At 38.0% G+C, this 19,848-nt stretch overlaps 1 protein-coding gene across 2 annotated transcripts in view; it reads left to right on the top strand.

The window, feature by feature from the left end:
• The window catches only part of Cdkal1 (CDK5 regulatory subunit associated protein 1 like 1), a 562,780-nt gene that overhangs the window by 396,916 nt on the left and 146,016 nt on the right, over positions 1-19,848 (top strand). For both annotated transcript variants that reach the window (XM_027409316.1, XM_027409315.1), the window contains exon 12: positions 17,698-17,878. In XM_027409316.1, the coding sequence (XP_027265117.1) occupies positions 17,698-17,878 (181 nt within the window). The remainder of the gene's footprint in view (positions 1-17,697; positions 17,879-19,848) is intronic.

The following is a 19,848-nucleotide window of genomic DNA, read 5'->3' as shown; positions in this document are numbered from 1 at the left end:
CTGTCTGTGATTGTCATCACATTCATCCATCCATACAGAAAGCACTGCCCACACCATTGCACCCTGGAGGCGCCACTCTCCACCAAGCCTTTGGTTGATGCTCCCTGCAAACATCTAGACACTAGTCCTAACTACTCTGTAGCTGGCACTCCTGCCCTCCCATTGCTTTGCCCCATATGCCATGGTGTTTGCTGCTTTGTACGTGAGTGTTTGTCCCTCCGTGCTCTCACCGTTCCTTCATTGAAGCGTGTGTGCTACTTTTCTCTCTACCTGTGCTAACGGGTACCGTGGTAACCTCTGTCTTTTGAAAGCATGGAACATGACCTATTGAACTGTTCTATAAACAAGAAGCACATGTTAGAATTCAGGACTTAGTATTGAAAAGAGTGAATGTGATATATTTCATTAGATTTTATACTCATAGCAAGTTGAAATGACAATCTCTGTTTGGTTAGAGGTCACAAATTATCAATTTTCTACACACACACACACACACACACACACACCCTTACTCTTCTGTGGTTTTGCTTGTTTTATTGTGGCCTAAAATCAGGTGCCTTCTTCACATTATGTAGTGACTGGTTGTGGTCCCTCCTGCCTCTGTTCAGTCCATCTCTTATTTAAGCATGTGCTCACACATTGCTTTCATGAAAGCTCCCTGCATCCCTGTCATATCCATATTTTGTATTCTATGGCTTGTTTTATAATGCTCACTATGTAAATGTGTTTATCATACCTAAGTTCTGTTGCTTATCTAGTAATTACTAAAGTATTGCACAAAGAGCTTAGTATTTTGAAACTAAAACCACAAGGATCAAGAACCTAACTCTCACCTTTACTTAATGCATGACCTAGAAGAAGCCATTTAGCCACTCTGAGTATCCAGAAAATACTGTTAAAATTTAAAATATTATACAGTAATATTCTGTATGGATATTGGGAGGGTCAGATGAGGGAATGCGAGCCAGTCTCAGTGCATGCCATGTGTGTTTACCTCGAACACTGTCGATGTAGCTATTTCAACTGCTGTTGTTGAGCACCTGGCATCTGGGAGTGAGGTTTTTCCCGGAAGCTGTAGCATCTGGCTCAACACATGGTTCAGTGTTAGGGCATAAACATCCTCCTCCTCTGACACTGATTAAATCAATTATCAGCTCAATTGCCAGTATTGTATTGACTAAGGTGGGTTTTCCTTGGGAAGTTATTGGAGCCCTGATTAGCTCCTCAGCCCACAGTTTCAGAAACTGACTCTGGTGTAGAGGACCTACATGTCATTTATTGTTCCTCCTGACCCCACGGATGTGATTTTGCTGCCTCACTCCATTTCTTACTGCCTCCTACATGAGGCACCTTACAGTCACTTAGGAAGATGTGTCTCCACTCCTGTGCCTTCAAGATTATTTCTTTCCTCTTCTCTCCTCTAGTGACAGTACATGCCTTTGCATTTTGCTCAGCTATTTATTTGTGATTTTCTGTTGTATTCAGCTTATTTATGTGATCGTCTTATAAATGTGTCATCAGATGTTAAGAACAGCTTTTCTAGAAATCTAAATGGAATATGTGACTTTGTCCTTGGGAACAGATGTTATAGTCCTTGAAGCAAATTAATTATATTTTACTACCTAAGGTTTTTTTTGTAAAATCTTTTGATTAGAAATCATTAGTGCTTCATCATAGGTGGAAGTACAGTGACAATCTTTGCAATCTCATACTTTCCTTTAGTTAGAACATAGCCTACACTGGGAGATAGCATGACAGTCTTTGTGGTGACATACTTTACTTAGAACATAGTCTACACAGGGATATGGCATGACAATCTTTGCGGTGACATGCTTTCCTTTAGTTAGAACATAGCCTACACTGGGAGGTGGCAGACCACTGACCACTAATCCCTGCTGCTTCCCCTGAGTCTTTACTTTCTCCTAGTGTCACTCTCTAGGGCTCATATCTGTGTGTTCTTCTGTGCCTCTGTGTTCCACCTTCTTCCTTGCCTTGAATTGTACCTGGCACTGCTGGTCACATCACCATTCCCTTCACTGCTGGTGGAAAACACCACTCAGCTCTCCTGGAGCTAGATTCTGTGGCCTTGCTCCCTGCAGGGATTCATTCCAGTGTCCTTGATTAGCTTGAACCCAGACCTATTTAAATTAGAGCTTCCTCCTGGTATACCTTTCCATTCTGAAACCTTTGTACACTTGCTGGTCATATAAGTACTCATAGGTACTTCACACATATAAATTTTTCCAAATGATTTGCATGAGATTGTTATATTGTAATTTGTCACTAACCTTTATGGTTAATAAAAGTATTAGTTATTATTCTACATATTTCCCAAGTATTCAGTCAAGTGGTTTGAGAAACAACTCTTACCAACTTCTTATTCCTTTGTGCACATCAGTTACTGTGTGTGGTGTGTGTGTGTGTGTGGTGTGTGTGTGTGTGTGTGTGTGTGTGGTGTGGTATGTGCGTGTGTGGTGTGGTATGTGCGTGTGTGGTGTGTGTGTGTGTGTGTGTGTGTATGTGTGTGGTATGCTTGTGTTGATTGTGTATATGCACATGTGGAGGCCAGAGGGCTTTCCTGTTGCTCTCCACCTTACTATTTTGAAACAGGGTTTCTCTCTGAATCTGGAGCTTACCAACTGGGTAGACTGTGTGGCCAGCAGACTTGAGGGAAATCTGTTTATCTCTACCTCCCTGGCACTGGGATTCGCAGCCCATCACCACAGCCTGCTTTATACATGGGTACTGGGAATTCAAACTTAGATTCTGGTGTTTGCATAACAACACTTTACTGACCGAGTTATCTTCCTGCCCAGTTTCACCTGTTTGAACCTCAGAATGTCATTTTGATGTCTTAGTGTCTTAGCCAAGTTTAACTGCTTTAACACAACAACTATAACTAGGCAGGTCTAGCAGCTGAAAATCCACAATTCAGGCAACTATGAAGTCAGTGTCTAGTGAGGTCTCATTCTTCATAGATCGTGGCACCTTAGAATTCCTAGCCAAAAGACAAAAACTAAGCTGAATACTGTCTCTCAACAGCCAATGATATGGAAAGAGTCCTATTCCCTAGTGACATTGTCACCACCAAAGGCCATACTTCTTGATACTGCAGTACTGGGAGATAAAGTCTGGTGGTGAACTTTGGAGGAGAAGCCAAGTCAAACCCTAGCATAGCAGAAATAACAAAGAAGGATCCTGGGCATGTAGCCTGCTACGAATCTTAAGAGCCATCATTTAGATGTGAGTTATATGAGGGGCAAATGTACCTTGGTCTGTGTTCCACACAGTAGTAACAAGATTCCTCAATTCTTTTACTAACAGTGATGACAGTGTGCTGTTGTCTAGACCCTGACTGATTTTGGATATGATGTCAGGTGTGTAAAACTGCCTCTGTAGCTGCTACAGTGACTGGACCCTGTGAGGGTACTGTGGGGATGTGAAGTCTGGGCACAGCAGGGCCATATGGCTATGGAAGCCAAATATTCATCACAGTGAAAGGCGAGCCCAACGTGGCCTGGGACAGAACAGACTAGAGCTTCCAAGGTAGGGATCCAGACCAAGAGAGTATCCTTGAGGTAGTGTCACAAGTGGCAGGCTCAGTATCTAAACCATCACCTCCATGTGAGTGTTAAATGGGACATGCTGGTGGTCATCTGCTGCCTCTGAGCCCTCTCGGTGTTCAGAGCCTGTGGAAGGCACTATTCAGTGAAGAGATAATATAATGATTGGACTTGTTCCTTCATGTCACACAAAGGGGCTACTATGACCTGGAGTCAGTATCCAGAGTCCTCTACATATTGCTGAAATCTTGCCTTTATTTCTAGGACTTTGTATTGCACCCTCTCTCCCAAAGATTTTGACTGAAATTTGTACATAATCTCAAGCTGTGCACCATGAACATTGACCCCGCATTGCCCTTTCAATCACTTCTAGAGGTAGCAATTGAGGATGAGAGGGCTCTTAGTTAACCATACACTTTTAAACAAAGTGCTCACTTGAGACAGGATACCATCATCATCCGCAGTGCAGTAAAGTGTAAATTTTCCCCCAAGAGAAGCCTGTCATTTACAAAGTCCTGTGAATCTCCACTTTCCTCTCCCCTGCCAGAGTTATCTTCTCTGACTTTAAAATACTGAGACTGATAGGTACAAGTATGGTACTAAAATACTGAGTCAACACAGGGCTTTGCCATTGATAGACAAGCCTGCCACTGTATTCAGTTCATTGATTCAGCTCCTTGTCTGTTCCCCAATTCCCCTGAGCATTTCACATAGGGTCTGTGTGTAACAATAAGTCTTTCCGCCAAGCTGCCCTAGCCCTGCCCCCACGTGGGCACTTTCCACCAGGCTGCCCAAGTTCCTCCCTCCGCCATGTTATGGTCCCAAGTAACACACAGACTTATATTAGGTACAAATGCTGCTTGGCCAATGACTAGGATTTCTCATCTATTAGCTCAGTCTTAATTATCATAAATCTATATATTTTATAAGACTTATCTTATCGGGCCGGGCATTGGTGGCGCACGCCTTTAATCCCAGCACTCGGGAGGCAGAGGCAGGCGGATCTCTGTGAGTTCGAGGCCAGCCTGGTCTCCAGAGCGAGTGCCAGGATAGGCTCCAAAGCTACACAGAGAAACCCTGTTCAAAAAAAAAAAAAAAAAAAAAAAAAGACTTATCTTATCGGACGACAGCGGAAGCATCCTGTTCTGTCTTCCCCAGGCTCACATGGTGACTCTGCACTTTCTCCTACTTTTCCCAGAACCCTCCTTGACTCCTAGTCCCACTTATTTTGTTTTCCTATTGGCCAACAGTACTTTATTCAACAACCAATAAGATAAACATATACACAGAAGGACCTTCCCCATCATCTGTGGCTTGAAAGAGAACCACCCTCCAACCTGTGAAGCTGCTGCCTAGTCTAAGACTCCCTGCGGCTCCTGGCCCATTAGGAGACAAAAGCATCTGAGACCCCATAGGTGTGATGAAAATTTATCAAAATGTTACCAGAATGGTGAGCTATAGGGAAGATTCTGGACAGAGGCCAGGACTGAACTATGAGTTTGATCACATAAGAAGTTTCAAGGAGCATTATATTCACTTCCCCAATAGTGTCCCTTAAAACACTTAGCAAAAGCCAGATAGTTTCTGACCTGATGGGGTAGAATCCCATCGGATGGCAATTGATTGTGACTCTGTAGAGTTGGAGTTGTCATGGTTCCTCAGCTCAACTCCTGCAGAGCCAGCTTCTACAAAAAAATATGCCGATGAATGGGTATTCTGGGGCTGGATAAAACTTTATTTATAAAGCAAGCAACAGGAAGATTTGTCACTGGAGCCATAGTCTGCCAACCCTGAGCTGATCAAGGTGAAGATGAATAACAATAGCAGTTCAACTGATTAGGAATGAAGTCATTGCAAGTCTGCTTTGATATAGTGAACTGTTTGAGTTCTATTATGCAGGTATACTTTCTTGCCTGCCTGCCTGTCTACTTGTTTTCCCCCACCCATCCACCCCTCCTCCTTCCTTTCTTTCTTCCTCTCTCTCCCTCCCTTCCTCCCTACCCCACTTCTAACTCTCAAGTAGTCCAGGATAACCTTGGACTTCTCTGTAGCCAAGGATGACCTTCATACTCCCACCATCATGTCCAGTTTTTGTGGTACTGAATTGAATCCAATACTTATGCATGCTCGACAACTAACCTACTCACTGAATCTGCAACCCCAGCCCCCTGGCTTCCAGTTTTTGATGATAACACATCCTTGGTGGTGGCGCACACCTTTAATCCCAGCACTGAGGAGGCAGAGGCAGCCGGATCTCTGTGAGTTCGAGGCCAGCCTGGTCTACAAGAGCTAATTCCAGGACAGACTTCAGAGCAACAGATGAACCCTGCCTCGAAAAACCAAATATATGTATGTATGTATGTATGTATGTATGTATGTATGTATGTATGTATGTCAGCCTGATTTGTTTTTGGTACTGGCCTATTTATTAGAGACACTGTATTATGACTGTATAAATTTATAAATTGTTCTTCTCAAGGCTTACTGTTTATCACCCTCTGATAATGTTTCCCATTAGAAAATCCCATGGTCCAGGGTTGAATTTCTAAAATTTTAGTAAGTGTTTTTTTTCTCATAGTCTAATTTTAAAAGATTTAAGAAACTTGCCCAACTTTGTAGTTTGTACCCTGTCTTGATATTCATTTAATTGGTTCTGCTAATGTGAATGCCCTTTCAAATATGAAAAAATAAAGCAAGAGGGAAAAGTTGATTATTTCTGTAATTGGATTTTCTCTTGAATAAAATGATTTCACCTACTTTATCTTTCTGACTTGAGGAGTCGGGTGGGGGCTAGTTTTCTTTCCCATTGTAGTCAGCAGCTGACAGAAGAAGGTGTAGTGACTTCTAGGTATCAGAATGGGAGAGTGGTTTGGGCTGTAATTAATTAGTGATGCTGAACGTACTCACCCATGCTTTCCTTTCCAAATCTCAATTTCTACTGTGTGCAAAATAATTCCATCCAGGAAGAATTCTAATTACTTTAGTAATTATCGTCTTATCTCTAAATGGAATTCAGACATTCACTGCAGTTTATGAATGTTAGGACTGTTTCATTTCCTTTTCACCTTGAATACTAGAAAAATACACATCACCAAATCCAGCTTCATTGAACCTTATAATTCATGTTACCATAGAAACAGAAAAACTCATATAAGAATCATGTTAACAGTACCATAGATAGTAAATACCTTCACTCCAACCCACAGTGTCATAAAATGATTTTAATAACAGATGTGTGAGAACCCTGTGAAATTTAATATGGCTCCTTTTAAATATTATAACAGTATTATCCAGTATGCTTACTTTTAATTTTTAAAGCAATATCTCTGGTTTTATGTAAGGTTTTGTGCTTATTCCAAAATATTTGCTGTGCAGTACAAGTACAACATCATAGGATAAAAATCTTACTTAGCATGGTGTTTTTTTAATTTTTAGTTAACAGGAATGATTCATTTCACTTTTTTTCTTGAAGACAAACTGTGTCTTTTGGGTTCATACCAGGTTTGGAACTGTAATAAATGCCACTAGTCTCTTGAGTGTCATCAACTCAGGTTGTCCTCAGGCTCCTCACACCCCTTGTCTGTTTCACAACTGGTCTTCCTGATTTTCAGAAATGGTTTCTGTGTATACTCACCATTTTCACTACTGATACTAAGGTCATTTGTTTTATAGTTGCAAATTCTGATCTCCCTTGTAGCTTTGATATGTTCACAAATGATTTGCCATCTTTCTTTTGCCTTGTGTCATATGGATTACTTTTTTACTTAAATTTATATTGAATTTAACTAAATGGCTCATTTAAATTTGTCTAGTTTATTAAAAGCCCTTCTACTTTCAGTAAAGATTAAAAGCCTGTATATATAATTTTTATATTTTGATAAATAATCAAATGATATATATCAAAGAATAATAAATTTCTTCAAATTTTTTTCATTATATGTATTCATTACACGCAGCACTAGGTTCTAGAAGAACATTTTCATGCATATATGTGTTTTACATCAAGCTTTTCTCTCCCATACTAAGACTTTGAAAAACATACTGTGGTCCTTGTACACCTGCACTCACTCCTGTAGCCTGATGTCAGTCTTGACAGTGTAAATTATTTTTGCAAAATATACAAACATGAACTGATTAGTAAAAAAAAAAAAAAAAAAAAAAAAAGCCCCAAAGAGAGGCTAAATAGTTACTATCATGTTAACATCATATTTTGCCTAATGTCTAAAACATCTTGATAATGAAATGCTGGAAAACATCTTCACCCAAGTAGGTTTAAATTTCTCTTTAATTGTCATACATTATTTAGGTGTTTTTTTTCATGGAAAATTCACATTTGTTGATTTATAGAAATTGTGTGCTTGCTTTTGGTACAGGGTCTCATTCTGTATTCGAGGCTATCCTGGAACTCCTGATAGTTCTTCTGCCTCAGCCTCGGTAGTTCTAAGACTATACCATACATACCTAACCTCTAGGAATATGATTGTGCTCTTGCTTGTTGCATTGAGTTTTCAGGCAGGAGGTTTTAATGTCTTTCTTTTTATGGTTAGTGATTAGTTGACCCTAAAACAATATGATACCCATATGGTCTCATTAAAGTCATAGGATATGATACCTAGTACATTTGATGGTCTGGTCAGGATTGTGGTAGGAAAGGAGTTCATGTTCATATTTTGAACAGAGGATGTTTAATATAAGAAACTATTTGGATGGATGGATGGATGGATGGATGGATGGATGGATGGACAGATAGACATATGCATACATATATTCTAAATTGTGAGTGCTACAGCTAGAGAGAAATTTTAATGATGGACAGACTGTTAATAACTATCCATTTGAACAAATTTTTCCAAAAATGAAAGTTTTATGTAGCAATGCTATTTAGGCATATTTATTTTGTCTTTTTCACCTTTTAAAAGAAGATTTATCTTATTTTATGTGTATGACTGTTTTACCCGCACATATGTGTGTGCACAATATGTGTTCCTGGTGCCCAAGGCTGACAGAAGAGAGAGTTAGATCCCTAGGAACTGCAGTTACTGACAGATATGACATGCCAAATGAGTGCAGGCAACCCAGCCTGGGGCCTATGCAAGAGCAACAAGTGCTCTTAACTACTGCGTCATCTCTCCATTCCCCTAAGGTGGTTACTTTAATAAACTTTGTCTTAGTTAAGATTGTTTTTAGTTTGCAACTAGTGTAGATATGTTTTTATTTGTATAATCACTTTGAACATTGAAAATATTCAGAGACTATGAAAGCTGGTAAAACTCCTTCACTAGACATTTTAAGACTCTTGTCACTGCCAGGATATTATTTAGATCTGGAGTTTATTAAATTTTCTTACACTTTACTCATATACTAGCACACAAAATTCCCATGTTTTTCAATTTTAGTTAATATAATTGGTGCTAAAGAAAAGTGAAACCGCTTGTGTTATGTAAGGTCTCCTTGGATGACGTTTATGCTCTGATCCCCGTTCTCCTATAATTTCTTAGATCTCACCTAGTTCACCAGCTGACACCAACCATAGCAGAAACAGACTGTGGATGAGGTAGAATGGAGAGTTGATGAGAGTGTGGGCCCTGCCTTAGTGTCATTGAGGATAGAAGCAAGTAGGCATCATTTACACACCTGCTGTTTACTAGCTGCTGTTTGAAATGCCTTGCAATCACAGCCACCCACTAAGGGTTGTGTTGTGATCGCATCTTGTAGAAGATGTGGCTAAAGCTCAGACCCTTGAAATAACTTTTAGTACTAAGACTGCTAATGAACTCAAATCTGTCTGGCCTTTTTTCTCTGACACTGTTGTTACTGTTTGTCTCTAAGACGTCTGAATATAGGAATAATCACATTCATTTCTGGAAGAATAATGATAATAATAAAGGAAATAATAAGGTCTTAGGAAGAGTAAATGTAGCCCAGAGCCATTTAATTTTAAATTGCCTCTGTATTTAGTATGAATGGTGGACAGGGCACTGAGAGGACTGGAAGTTTGGGGTTTAAATTCTGATTGCACCAGCAATAGCCTGGTGGGTGACCTTAGACAAATCTCTTAACCTCTAAAAAGAGCATAGATATCCTTGCTCTAAAATACTACTGCAAAAATACAAGCAGATTTTAACATTACAGTAAATTACTGGAGGAAAAACTATTATTAATAATAAGTTTTATTCCCAGTGAACTTATGATCCACTAAAACTTCTAACACAGTCATGCAGTGAACACATGTGGACACAGGTCAGAGGGAAGACAGCCTTCGGGAATGATTAAAAACTTCAGAATATGACCCTCATTTAATATATCCTCATTGTGTAACTGTCTGTAACTCACCTCTCTGAATCTTATTCCACTAATGATATTTCACCATTTGTCCTGGAGACTTACAAGAAGTTGTCTTAGGCAAAATATAAATTGTTAGCACATTGCCTGGCACTCAGTGTTTATGTTTCTCTGACAAGGTTGTAGTGAGGGTGGGTGACACATGCAGGCCCCGATCATCAGGCACCCTTCTGAGCACCGAATCCACTCAAGCAAACTTAGCTCTGAATGCTAGGAACAAGCAAAGCCACCAAAGCCATCACTCACCCTAGGCCTAAAGCAGTAATGCTAGCATGTCCAGCTGTGGGAAGACACATGCTTCTAGATACAAAGGCCAAAAGACTGGAAATAAATGCCCAAGCAACACTGATTTCTGTCCCAGTCACTGCACGCTTCTTGGTGCTTTTTTTTTCTATACCCCAGGTGATTTAAGATTTTTAATGACTTTATTGTATTTATTGTTTATTTATTGTTTATTCTATTTATTGTTTATTTATGTACATGTGATAGTGGACAATTCTCTTTCCACAATATGGAATTGCCATATTTTGTTCATGCCCTCAACAACTAGTAAACACTTGGGCTGTGTATCACAAGTTGTAATAGGTCTTAATAATAAAAGCCTGCAGTCAGATACGGGTTTAAATGCTGAAAGATCAGAGAAATAAAGGAGCAAACCACAGCCACACCTAAACTCCTCAATTTTCCAACCAAAAAAGAGACTGATCTCCTGTCTCCTCCGGCCTCATCATTTCCTCACTCCACCAGCCATATCACTTCCTCCAAACCTCTATATTAACTAGTGTCTAGCTCCACCCCCTGATCTTCGGGCAAGCTTTATTTAGAGTACAAGTAAGGTATCACTACAGGGCTGCTTCTAATTTGGGCCTATTATGAAGAGTACTAGAAAATCTACTCTGAAAATCCACTTCTCCAACTTCTATTTCTCCTAAATAGATAACTTGTAATGTAGTTACTGGGTTACCATATATGTTCTGCTTAACTACTTAAGAACTTGCCAACCTATTTTCCAAATGACCAAACCATGTTAAACTCCAGCCTCTAATGGATGCAGGTTCAGTTTTATCATGTGTACCTACATCTGGTCTTGTCTTATTTTAAGTTATGGCCACACTACTGGATTTGTGGTTTTAACTAGAATTCATGGAGCAGATCGTTCAACATGTACTGGCTAGTCTATTCTCTAGTGAAGTGTTGATTAAACTCTTGTCTATTGTTTTGTCTTTTCATTAGTAAACCAGAAGATTCTGAAATGGTTTAGGGGACAAGAGTCATTTCTAAGATACATGGTTCAAAAGTATGTTTTCCTAATCTGTGACTTATCTCTTCATTTCTTTATTTATAAAGGTTTATTCTCTCTCTCTCTCTCTCTCTCTCTCTCTCTCTCTCTCTCTCTCTCTCTCTCTCTCTCTCTCTCTGTGTGTGTGTGTGTGTGTGTGTGTGTGTGTGTGTGTGTCTACAGAACATGAAACTAGAAAGGTGCATTAGAAAAAGAAGGTATCTTAAGGACGGCAGGAGATAGAATGATAGACTAAATGTAAAAGGAAAACAGGGGAGGCTAACTGGGAAAGGAAGCCGACAATGGGGAGGGAATAGTGGGAACTGAACAAGAACATGGTAAGGTGTCATGATGAAACCCAGTACTTCACTTCACATGCTAACCTGAAATTTTCGCATGTAGTGTTGAAATCACTGATATTTGAATTTTTCTGTTAATTTATCTTTGTAAATCATATGAAAGCTTACTTGATTTGTCTTGTTTTTGCTGCTCAACTCTTTTCTTACTGAAATTACTTTATATGTGTTTTTATTTCTTGGTTTCTCTTTTGGATTGTTGATTATTAATACATAAAAACACAACTGATGTTCCCAGATTGCTCCCTTAAGCTAGCAAGCTTTCATAGACCTCCATATCCTCATAGACTAATTAGATTTCTTTGCATTATCTATGTACTTTCTTATCTATAGAAGAGTTAGCTTACTTTCTTTTTTACAACAAGCATGCCTTTATTTCTCTTGCTTGTCCTTCCTTACCAACCTGACTTCCATAATATGTTGAGTTGAAGAAGTGAGAACAGGAATCCATGACTTACATTATTGATTTTAGTGGAAAACATTCAGTCTTTGGAAATTATATATGAAATATAAGTTTTATGAGTATTTGATCTGTCAACTAAGTTTTTTTTTTTTTTTTTTTGCCTCTTCTAAGACCACCATGAGGGGTTTCTTCAATCTTTTATTCCTCTAGCATGGTTTAGTGTATTATTTGATATTTGCTTTTCAGACCACTCTTTCATTAAAAATGTGGACATATAATTCTTCCCATATACTATTGAGTTCAATTTTTATTAAGAAAACATCATTTTTGTGTTCATAAGACATATTAGTATAGAGTTTATTTGTAATCAGTTTCTCTGACTTCAGAATATGCTAGACTCTAAACTTTTTGTTGCTATAATTGTTTCTGTAACAATCTTATTTTTTTATGTGTTTAGTAGAATCTGCAGTGAAGCCATCGGAACCTTAGTTGTATTGTTTTCTCTTGATGTCAATTATATTAAATTAGGAGTTTAGTTTTGTAATAGGTAGAAGAAGTGTATTTGGATTTTCTGGGAGGTTTTTTAGGTCCATTTTTATAATTTAAAGACAGTCTTTTAAACAACTCTCCAGTTTCATCTAAGTTGCAAATACTAACATAAAGCTATGTTTAGTATATGCTCAAGTGTCACTTTAATGTTGGTAGTATCATATGTAGTGATGTCCCTTCATTTGTGCCTGAAGTTGATCACTTGTATATCCTTTTCTTCTCAGCCTAGTTTGAACTTAAGTAATTTAAAATTTTTTATATATGTGTTTACTTTCATTGATTTTTTCTCCTTATTGTTTCCTCCCCATACTTTTAAAATTTCATCTCTGTTTTACTTTGAGTGTGGTTTCTACCTCTGTTGGTTTTATGAAATGAAAGCTAAGAAAATTGATTTTGTGTCTTCCAAATACAGTCATTAAACCTTCAAATTCCCAAGGACTGCTTTCACTGTAAATCATATCTATAGATAGTCTGTTTCATTTCTGTTTGGTTCAAGATCTTTCTCTCCTCTTCCTATTTCCAGTTTACTGTCCCAGTAGTTTTGTATAATTCTCTTGAAATAAGGCACAATAGTATTAAAACGTGTTTGTTTAATTATGGTTTTATATCTTATACTTTGGGCCACTTTTCTCAGCTCCTTTATTTTTTGAGATAAGCAACCATGTGCGTATTAGTCCTGATTTCTTACATGTCTACAGAGTTAAAGCTGAGAGTTTGTTAATTTAAGAAATGAAATAGGTGGGCATGGTGTTGAATGCCTGTAAACACTGGACTTGAGACGTTGAAGCAGGAGGATCCTGGGAGTTAGAGGCCAGCTGAGGCTACATTGTGAGTCTCAACCATTCTGGGTAATGGAATGGAACTCTCTCTTCAACAACAACAGTAAAAAATGAAATAGGAGCACTCCTTTTCACATCCTTATCAATAAAATATGTAATTGTAAATGAAAATCTGAAGATGAATTAACGTATGCATTTTAAGTAGTATTTCAAATTTTCAGAGCCTGGTGTCATGATAGGTACCCACAATCCCAGTACTTGGAAAGAAGTAGAGGATTGGAGGAATTTGAGACCAGCCTTGACTAATTGGCTATTTTTGAGGCCAGCTTAAGTTAAACAAAAGTCTTCTTGGGAAATCAAATCATGGAGCACATATATGTATTTTTTTCATTCAAGCAAAATGACTCTTGAAATGTCTTGTACTGTGTTGTCTTTTGTACCAGTAAACTGGTTTATATAGTGCTAGAGATCAAGCCCAGGGCCTGCATACTAAGTAAGCATTCTACCAACTGAGCTATATCCCCAAACCTCTTAAGCCCCAACCTAGTACTAGCAGATACTGTGTAGTCACTCCAGGTCCCTCATACAGTTCTGTAACTGAAAGTAGCTGTATCTGATAAGTAAGATATGCAATTAGGACCCCCCTTATTCTATTCCTGAGTTATTTTACAAACCTGCTTTGGTAGTAAACCTAAGCCAGAGAAAATGATGAGTCAATTTTTTCCTGTTATTGCAGCTCATTGAATATTTTTATTTCACCATTTCAGAATTACTTCCTTAAACTACTAAGAAAACATAAATATTAAAAGGCTTTGAAACTCAAGAGCATACTCTTTAGTTATTGCATACATGTTACTCACTACAATAAATTTGTGAAAATTTTTAAAAATTAGAATTTTGAAGATTCAGTGTATCAAAGACAGTGTTTGCCCAGAATTAGCATTTAAATATTTGTAATAATATTCTGTTTTACACCCCCATCATTTCCTCTTACTTAAATCACAAGATACAAAATTAGAACTTGCTTCGCTTCAAACTTCTTTGATTTTTGCATACTGAGAATTATTTGCTAGACAAATTAACAATGTAAATGAGATTTTAGTTGGCTTACCTAAGGGATCAAATTATTTTCAAGAATATAAGTAGAAACATTTGCATATTTCAAATTAATGTATAGATGAGCCTTGTCTGATATTAAGGTGCAGACTCTACTTTTACGATATAAATAATCAACTTATACTCTTACATACTTTTAAACAATTAAACAGTTTCTACCTCTAAATATTGGCATGCCATCAACTCATAGTATTCTGTCTCCTGTGTTACCAGACCAGATTTTTAAGTTACATTGTTGAGTTACATTCACATTTGAACATCCCAATTTATTGTAGTTCCTTTAAAGGTTGGTCACAAGCCACACACCCACCCCACCACCACCACCAAGAAAGCCAAACTAAGCAGGTGTTGGCCAGTGCTGAGCCCAGCTGATGGTTAGGGAAGGATGGGGGTGATCAGAATGGGACTTTCCTATGGGAATAACCCACAGCTATTGCCAGATTCATTCTGATTTCAGAAATTAGGACAATGACCACTTGTCTTCATTTCATGCCATGTTTCAAAAGCAGTTTCTAAGGTATTTCCTGGGGGAGATAGACTCTGTCATCTGTTACCTTTTGTCTCTATTTTTAGCTATGGATTTCTTTTGATCATGAATAGTTAGAAGGGAAGTGTAAAACTAACTAATTGAAAATTATTTACACTTTCTTTCTGTTCATAGACTTAGACTAGAAAAATGTTCTTTTTTCTTCATCTTACTAAGTAAATATATGTTCTATGGTTTTCCAATGTGATTTTGATTGTCCTTAAAGAAGGAAGAAGTGGGTTTATGTCACAAGAGACCTTTTTTTTTTTTTTTGCTGTAAGAAATTGTCCCTCATGTTTATCATCACATAGAAAAATCCTTCAATTACTTTATAAGTTATAATCCATCCAAATTAATGACTATCTGAGGCAAAGTAGAAATTGAAAGAGAGTACTTTTTACAGTGAGTGAGTCATGTCTCCTTCATATAGACATAAAGTACCATGCAAAGGGGGTTGGAAAACGTCTGCTTTCATGAATTTGTTAGGAGCTCTGCAGTTTGACCAAGCCTTCTTTTCTCTTACACCGCCAAATTGTTGTGCTCATCTATGAAGAACCACATGTGACAGGAAAATAGGTGTAGTATGATATGGAATATGCTCCCTAATATATATAGGTTCATTCATAATTTTGGAGTATCATTAGTAACTGTTGTGTCATTCTGTTACCATTATACTGATAAAGTTTTTGAGAACTTTGTAGCCTACCTGATAGAAATTGTAAGGCTGTGGAGAAAAATGACAACACCTCCAGCATTTGAGCCTACTGAAAGCAAAGGCCATTTGCTCTATGAGAGATGGCTCAGCAGTTAGGAGCACTGGCTGCTCTTGCAGAGGACTCGGTTCAATTCTTAGGATCCACATAATAGCTCATGAATATCTATAACTTCCAGGGTGATCTGATGCCTATTCTGACTTCTATGGGCACCGGGCTTGTGGTTTACAGACATACATCAAGAGAAAACACTCATGCACATGAAACAAAATAAAATATCTTTAAAAATATTTACAGTACTTTGTTCTTTGATACCAAGGGGACAATGCAAATGACTATTTGTTGATGAAAATTCTCAGCCTGAAGGAAATGGGTACAAAGGCTATGAGCATAGACTTGAGACAGATTTTGACATCTTCAAGTAAGAAATGATGTTGTATCTCTAAAACAGAAACAAGGTGTCCTGTAAAGGAAAACTGAAGATGGGGAAAAAGCTGTGAGAAACTGAAACATGTTGAATTGCTGCCTTTTTTTTTTTTTTTATTAGAGACTGAAAAACATGCTCAAGTGAATTTTCTGGAAGATAGAAAAATAACACACATGGAAAACAAAACAAAAAAAGCTAAAGATCAAACTGGTAGTTTCAGTATTCAGAAGAAATTAATACCTAAGAGAAAGTGGTATATATGACATTTCCTAGAGAAATAATATGGGACAATTCCCTAGAGAAATTATTAAAGAAATAATGAGAGAATTGGATTCCTAGACTAAAAAACCTTATGTCTAAGTTGTGCCTTGTACACCATTTTTTTAAAAAATCTAATACAAGCCATATTAGCATGAAATTTAAAATGATTGAGAAAAACGTGACACCCTAAAAAGAGAGTGACATAGCACATGTAATAGAGTATGTATGGCTGGAGTGTGAGTCAGTCATGGAGCATTAATCTGGCTGACACAGGCCCAAGGTTTAATATCAAGCACTGGAAAAGTGTGAGTATGCACAGGAATGAATTCCATGTCTTCAGTACCTATCAGCATTTTTTTTAAAGGAACAATGCAAAATTCTGGTGGATAATTCTTTTCAATTTGGAATGTTACATACCACGGTACTGACAATCAGTTGTGTGTTCAGACATCCTGAAACCTAATAGCAGTGTCACCTGATACTGAGAACATACTCCAGCCGAGTAAAGGAAGTAGCTGAGAATTTGAAAGACCTAAGACCTAGGAAAGCACTAGATCGTAGGACTGAGGAAAGGGGGGGGGGGGCAAGAAGCAGCAGTCCAGGGTAACAAGCAGTTCATTGCTGGAGTAGTACATATTCAAAGAAAGTAGAAGTGGCCTTTCAGTAACAAGCGACATGAGTGCCGAGCAATCTACTACATCAAGTGTTTAGAAAATAGGTTTGATTTTTGTCATCTCCTCACCACTTCTACTTGTGCCAGACATCGAACACAGAACACTGTGTGTACATGTTTGGCAAGCTCTGCCACTGGGCAACAGCCCCTCCTGCTGTTGAGTTTGGTAGGTCTGATGAAGCCTTGAGAAGGTATCAGCTTAGGAACATAAAATATTAAGCAAACTTTCCAAAGAGGCAGTTACTACCCCTAGGAAAATTTAAATGTTGTTGAGATTGGTCTACCAGTTGGTCTACCAGTTGGATCTGCAGCACTTGTATGGAAGTACTATGAATATAGTGTTAGGAATGTAGGGTTAGAGTACATTTATAGCTAGTTCATTTACCATAATGTAAAAGTCCTTAAATAGTGCCTTTGAAAAACCAACAAATCCAGAAATAACAGAGTAAGCATCTGTCTTAAGATACTGAGGAGAAAACAAAACAAAAAATATGTCTAAAAGCATTGAAAATATATGTTGCTGAGGATGACCAGGGGGCACTATATTTCACTGTATCTCTTAGTATTTAGAGCTTTGCAAAACTGTTTGCAAGTCTTCTGTCCTAAAAATGAATAAATAAATAAACTGTATTTTTAAAATGTCAAGGAAATAAAATGATTCTGGATCATAGTCAACTCTTTTTGCATTTTTGTCTGTTTTTCTTCCCCAGGGTTCCTGGAATAACAATTGCTACGGATATTATCTGTGGTTTTCCTGGAGAAACCGATCAGGATTTTCAAGAAACACTGAAACTTGTTGAAGAGTACAAATTCCCAAGCCTCTTCATCAACCAGTTTTATCCAAGACCCGGAACTCCCGCTGCCAAAGCCGAACAAGTTCCAGCACATGTGGTAAGAGCCCATTCATAGGAGCCATTAGTTTGTGCCAGTAGCCACACAGACAAACCTGTGTCAACTACCCAATGCCACTGGCACATGACTCACCCTTATGTTGCTAGTTATGAGACAATTCAGTCTCAGAAGAGTTAAATTTGCCTCTCCTCATGCAAGGAGAGGCAAATAGTGTCACATTGAGGAGTCTTATCTTAAGCCACTATCTTGTATGTACTTGTGTGTACATTATAAGTCTTTGGGTGTTTTGAAGTCAGGCAACATTAGGTATATGGGAGTATGGGCTGGGATGTGGCTTGGTGGCAGCTGAGCATACATGAGGCCCTCATTTCTATCTCCAGCACTTCAAAGTAAGCATGTAAATGAAATAAAAGACAAATATAATATCTGAGCAAATAGGCTTCATAGTTTCCTACAACATAAAAGACCATTTTAATTATTTATTTGTTGGAAATATTGTGGTTTTCTTACTTGATTCCTGCACATCTATCATCTGTCTATTTTTCCATTCATCTAACATCTACCTATCCATTTGCCTATTTTCTTTCTATTTGTCCTTCTGTCATCTAGCTGCCCATCCATCATCTACCTACCAATCAACTTATCCATCAAAATAAATATGCATTGGATCCTCATTGCAAATATATAGACTGATTCATTTTCTTTCTGATTGATAAAAAAGGAGCAAACTTTGATACCACAGGTAATTAACTTTGCACAGATATGAAATTGAGCTAATTCATTTCCTTTTCTATTTAAGTTACTTATTATTGAGGTCTGATTTTTGGTATTGGGTGTAGTTGTGGGGGTCTGTGAGTTGGTAGTGCATGTCAAGTGTGAGACAATTCCTTCATTACCCCAGATGCCTTCCCTCCCTCCTGTGTTCATCTGCTCTTTCATCTCTAGCTTCTGTCATCTGTTGATGTTTCCAGTAATAATTCAATCCATTTTTTCTAACATCATCAAAAATGTTTTTGAACTACAGTATATCTACTGACCTCATTTTCTGTGTATAAATATTATTTATCATTCATAGTGGTCCATGTGTGTTTTCATGTAGTGACTGTTGGGTGTACAATCAGTCAGATTAAGAACATTCTCTGTATACGCAGGTCCTTGACATGGTCATTTAGAAGTGGATCTCTGTCTTCTCCCTTCTCAGAGGAAACTGCTTTCCCTCATTGAGCAGGAGACTTCATCAGTGTATGAATATGGGTTTTGTTCATTTCCTTGTCATTATGTTAGTGAATCCAATATTTTACAAAGTGGCTATAGGCTATCCATTTTCTTGGCTGTATAATGTTTCTGCATAAGCTATTCAACTTACTATTAGAGGGAAATGGGTTTTTCAGCTTCTTAACATAAGAACTTCCGTTGATATAATCAGCACCATTCGTGTTTTTATCTTTTGGTTTATTCATGTGCAAGCCTTACTGCTATGTCTAGAAAAGTAAAAATGTATCTTCATGGGTCATGCAGTAGACCTGCTTGGCTAGGTACTGGCAAATCACCTTCCTAAGTAGTTGAATAAATGTACAACCCCAGTTGCTATGTTTTAAAAAGCAGTCACATCATCTGCCTGCTGGCTCAGAGCTCTGCGCTCATGATGCTCGTATATTACCTGTGTAATATAACTGGGATTATATCTCCTTGGGAATGAGTAGTGTTCAGCCATCTGCTTATTGGCTCTTGAGTGGTACCCCCAGCCCTCTGTGGTTTTAATTTGCAGTTTACTAAAGACATCTGGTAGTGAGCATCTTCTCACTTGCTCCCCCTCCTCACATATATACCTGGTGCAGGGCATTTGCCCATTTGTGACATGCTCTTTGCTTTCTTATTGGAAAGCTTTTAGAATTCTTTGTGATTTGGGGTAACAATCCTTTAGATACATGTATCTCATGAAGATTTTCTCTCTGTGTCTTGTCTTGAGTTACAATCACCTTTCTACCGTGGTATCATTAAACTTTTTC

This window comes from Cricetulus griseus, chromosome 3 (genome assembly GCF_003668045.3).
Source record: "Cricetulus griseus strain 17A/GY chromosome 3, alternate assembly CriGri-PICRH-1.0, whole genome shotgun sequence".
NCBI classification, from domain to species: Eukaryota; Metazoa; Chordata; class Mammalia; order Rodentia; family Cricetidae; genus Cricetulus; species Cricetulus griseus.
This window is presented reverse-complemented; position numbering and strand designations above follow the sequence as displayed.